This window comes from Candoia aspera, chromosome 4 (assembly GCF_035149785.1).
Source record: "Candoia aspera isolate rCanAsp1 chromosome 4, rCanAsp1.hap2, whole genome shotgun sequence".
NCBI lineage: Eukaryota > Metazoa > Chordata > Lepidosauria > Squamata > Boidae > Candoia > Candoia aspera.
The window spans coordinates 53,764,592-53,768,995 of record NC_086156.1 but is presented as its reverse complement, the minus strand read 5'-3'; the positions used below and the strand labels follow the sequence as shown (position 1 = coordinate 53,768,995).

Sequence of the window (4,404 nt, the reverse complement as noted above, 5' to 3'; positions counted from 1 at the left end):
TTACCAGAAAGGTAAACGGACATACGCATAATCAGCGGAAATCGAACTCGATCCCACGGAGCCCTTATATTTTGCCATCACATATTGATGGCAACTTCGACCTTCTCTTTTGGCGATATGACCATTCAACAGCTGAACGTTTGCTAACCTGATACGGAGTTTTGCCTACAAGCTATTTCGGGGCGGGGGGCACGTTTTCTCTTCTCCCGCTCACAACATCTACAAACCCACCGGTATCATATTCCCGACCCTCGAACACAAGGAGGGGGATTGGATCAACTCGCAGGCGCAACTCTTACCCTCGTTTCTGCCCCGGAAGTCGCTTTCTCGCGTTTCACTACTTCCTCTGCGACCCCGGAAACAGTAAGATCTTCGGATTGTTGTTGGGCTGCTTCCCCGTCTTGTCAGAGGGACAAAGAGCGTTTAAGGGGTGGCGGTTGCCATGCCTTGGTCCTGTCCGCGGTTGAAGTGTAGGAGGGAAAAATAAGTTATCTCACTAGAAAGAAGCTCGTCCTTATTTGTTTTGTAGAACAGACTCAGCCCCGATTTGTTGCTTTGCCTTCCTCGTTCGCTAGTTGCCAGGAGTGAATTTGATACTGTTTTCTTTCTGATTCGACCTAACTTGTCAGCAGAACTTAACGTTTCCAGTGCCTCTCAAATCATTCTTGCTTCCCTGCAGGGTTTAGTCCGTTTGTTCGGCGTTCCTGCCATGCTAGATTTCAGCTGCTTTGATCCGTAGCCCCTTTTGTGTCAGTAGCACAAACAAAATGTCATGGCTACAGTCTGTAATCAGCCAGTGCAATGAAGATGTATTTGATGAAAATGCCGATGAGATGGAGATAGCCCAGAAAGAATGGAAGAGTGCAATGGAGAAACGAGTCAAGGTAATTGTAGGCAGGGTGCCTTTTTAGTATTGGCTGACGTGATTTGCAACTTCTCTGAATCTCTGGTATTAACTTGGATGCAAATAGAGTGCTGGTGGTAATTCCTGGTGGGAACTGGGAGAGTCCTGACTTGCAGTTCTTTGTTCTCTCTTTAGAGAGGTTCTTCTTTAAAAAAATTAGCTGCTTGGTGGCTAAGATTTACTTTACCTTGGTAGAATTGAATTTTGGAGATGTATTCTGTGATCATGCTGGTAATGCCTGTATAGAACAAAACTGATCTTGTAATCAGCAAGAATAGTTACATAGCCATTACCACATGGTTGAGCCGTTTTAAAAATGAAGTGCTGTGAATCAGACCCTGAAGTTAAGATTCATTTTCTCTCTCCTTTTTTTGTAATCATTTGGAAGTATACATTTTTGTTTAGCTATTTATATTTTGGTTGGTGCAGTATTTAAGTAATACAGACAAATGCTAATAAATTGTATTTTATCTTTTCTGCTTAAAGGAGGGTTATAGGGAAGGTGTTGAAGCTGGGAAAGTGCTAAAACTTCAACAAGGCTTCAATCAGGGTTATAAAGAAGCAGTAAGGATGATGTTTGAGTGTGGCCAACTCAAAGGAACTATAAGGTATGTTGTAAAAATAAAGATAAGCCCCCATAGAACACCTGCTTCACAATGGATTTCATTAAATGCACAACTAATTATCTTTTCATGGCCTGAATAACTTGGAACCAATCTTTGGCAAGGTCACTCTAAGACATGCCTCTCTAGTTTGCAGGGTGGGAGGTGGAAAATGTAGTAAATCGGAACCATTAGATCATATTAAGGGTTTCCTTACCATGATGGATACTAGGGCTTTTGTTCACTATAGCCTAAATTGTTCACTCATTTTCTAGAAAGCAGATTCCATTCTGAAATGTTTGATACAATGGTGATTTTTAGATTCACACTCTATTTTTGCATTTTAAAAGTGAACATTTTGTTTTGTTGTTTCAAATATCCACATTGTAGTGCTCTTCTGTCTTGGTGTCATCAGAATAAACACAGCCCTGAAGTGCTGAGTGAGATGACTGATCTGCTGAATCAATTAAGAAAATATGAAGAATATGTGCTTAAGAATTTAAATTGTGTAAATCATCAAACCCATGTTGGAGACTTGCTAGATACTCTTAATGACATGGATCTTGGTCATGAATGCTTTCCTGTTGAACAACGTAATGGAACCTGTGCTGAATTTAGTACAAACTGTTGCAGAGATAATGGAACAGATTCATTTCATGGTGAATGTTGTGGAAGGACAGGAGGTCACAAAGATTCTGAAAGGACAACCCTTTCTTGGCTAAAAGAAAAAACTGCCAATATGATGGAACAATTTGGTTTGTCTCGAGACATAGTTGAACATACATAGTTCTTGCAAAATAAATGTGTTACTTCAAATTGTATTTATTTGTAATATCCTTTTCCTGTATCTTTTCTTCCAAGAATGTTTTTTCTGTATGTAGTTGGCAGAGTCCAATTACATACCTTTGATGTAGCCTTTAAGGATGATTGAATTATCACAGCAAGTGTATTAGTCAAATTGAAAATAAGATGCATTTTAACATTGTTACTGACCTCATGTTAAAAATAAGCTTTGTGGAATACTTACCCCAAATGGAGGAGATACTGACTGATGAGAACAAGTATGCAACATTATTTGAAAGTTAATCTGAAGGGTGCCCAGAGAAACTGAATTATATTTTGTGAACTCCCCATGTTCATTCTTAGAATAATTTTGAATATCCCTCCCGTTTCTTAATAGCTAGAGAAGTGTGCTCCATTTTGTCATACTGTTGATAAGTTAAACCTGAATTGTTTTCTAGACAAGCATGCAAGCAACTTTGCTTGTTACTAAACAGGATCTATTTGGCATAGGTCTTACTGGCATATTTAATATTACTTCAGCTTCGTGGAAATGCCACTTTCTCACCTCTACTCCCATTTTTCTTCATAGAAAAGTAATAATTGGCCAAAGGTGTATGACTTTACAGAAATACTGCACTGTGGATGGAAAAATCTACTACAAGTAGTCCTTGCTTAGCGACCACAATTGGGACTCCATTGCTAAGCACCGTGGTTGCTAAGCAGAAAATCATGTGATCACAATAGGCCTTACTTCCCTTTCAGTTGTTAAGTGAAGCACCAGTCAGTAAGTGAAACATCACGTGATCATGACTTACAATTCTGCTTCCACCTTCTCTATTAACTTTGCTTGTCACAAGCCAGTTGTGAAGCATGTAAATGGTAATCATGTGACCGCAGGACTCTGTGATGGTCATAAATGAAAGGATTGGTCATAAAGTTGATTTTTTTTTCACCGTCATAATTTCAAATGGTCGCTGCACTAGGTAGTTGGTAGGCAAGGACTAGCTGTATGTATTGTTTCAGCAGAAGAGGGTACAGGATGGGAAGACTTAGATTTACTGCATTTAGAGCCCCTCACATCTTTCTGATATATCTCTTGAAAGGTTAAATATGCCAGCCATGGAGATGGCATATTTATTTTATTTGTGCCTGTGGGAAGAAAAGTGGAATACTCAATATTGAAAATACAGCATGGGCAGTTCTCTCAAACTGCCCCCCCCTGCATGTTCTGTCTTGATAGCTGAGTTGACAGCATAGGAAGTGTTAGTATAATTCTCACATTTAATGAGTCCACAAGCATAATTCAATTTTAAAATATATTGAAGACTTCAATAGCCTGTTAAGTTAGGAAATTTTAAAACCTTATTCTTACAAAAAACTGTCTGTTTTGCTATGAATATTTAACCTATAGGTCACTTTCAAGAGTACTGGTTTGTAAGGAGAAACTTGCCGAGATACACATATTATAGATAGAAGCTCAAAATTCTCTGTCTATCTTTTAGGAGCTAAGATACATCTTGGAAAGCCACTAATTTCAAAAACAAATCAATGCTAACTTTTTTTTAGTCTACTGCTCCAATGAAAATGAGCAAGTTTCTCCATACATAAAAAAAATAACAAAATTCAGAGAAAAACAATAAAAATAGACTTCATTACCTTGACCAGTATATGGCTAGAACAACTGATTATCACAGCATAGGATTAAAAGATTAATGAATACCGTCTATACATCCATGCAATGAGGGACAAATTATTTTCATTATTACAAGGAATCCATTATATATTTTGCAAAAGCAGTATCTAATTGTCAGCTATCTTACTTCACTGAGATCTGCATCCCATTACTCTATAACTGTAACTTCTTTTATGTCATCTACATTTTAAGATTAGCTACAGTCTATTCTGTGACCAGTCTATTCTGTGACTTTTTCTTCTAATAAAGCAAATGAAAGAATATTCTGCATTACTCAAAAGGTTTCTAACAAAACTCCCAAGGTAAAGGTAAAGGTTTCCCTTGACGTAAAGTCCAGTCGAATCCGACTCTAGGGGGCGGTGCTCATCTCCGTTTCTAAGCCTTGGAGCCGGCGTTGTCATAGACACTTCCGGGTCATGTGG

At 38.4% G+C, this 4,404-nt stretch overlaps 1 protein-coding gene across 1 annotated transcript; it reads left to right on the top strand.

The window, feature by feature from the left end:
- Positions 1 to 442: 442 nt before the first annotated feature.
- On the top strand, positions 443 to 2,327 carry YAE1 (YAE1 maturation factor of ABCE1). Its single transcript, XM_063304158.1, has 4 exons — positions 443 to 470; positions 680 to 884; positions 1,391 to 1,512; positions 1,897 to 2,327. Exons 2-4 carry the CDS (start codon positions 768 to 770, stop codon positions 2,291 to 2,293), a joined length of 636 nt encoding a protein of 211 aa, XP_063160228.1. The 5' UTR covers positions 443 to 470; positions 680 to 767; the 3' UTR covers positions 2,294 to 2,327.
- Positions 2,328 to 4,404: the final 2,077 nt, after the last annotated feature.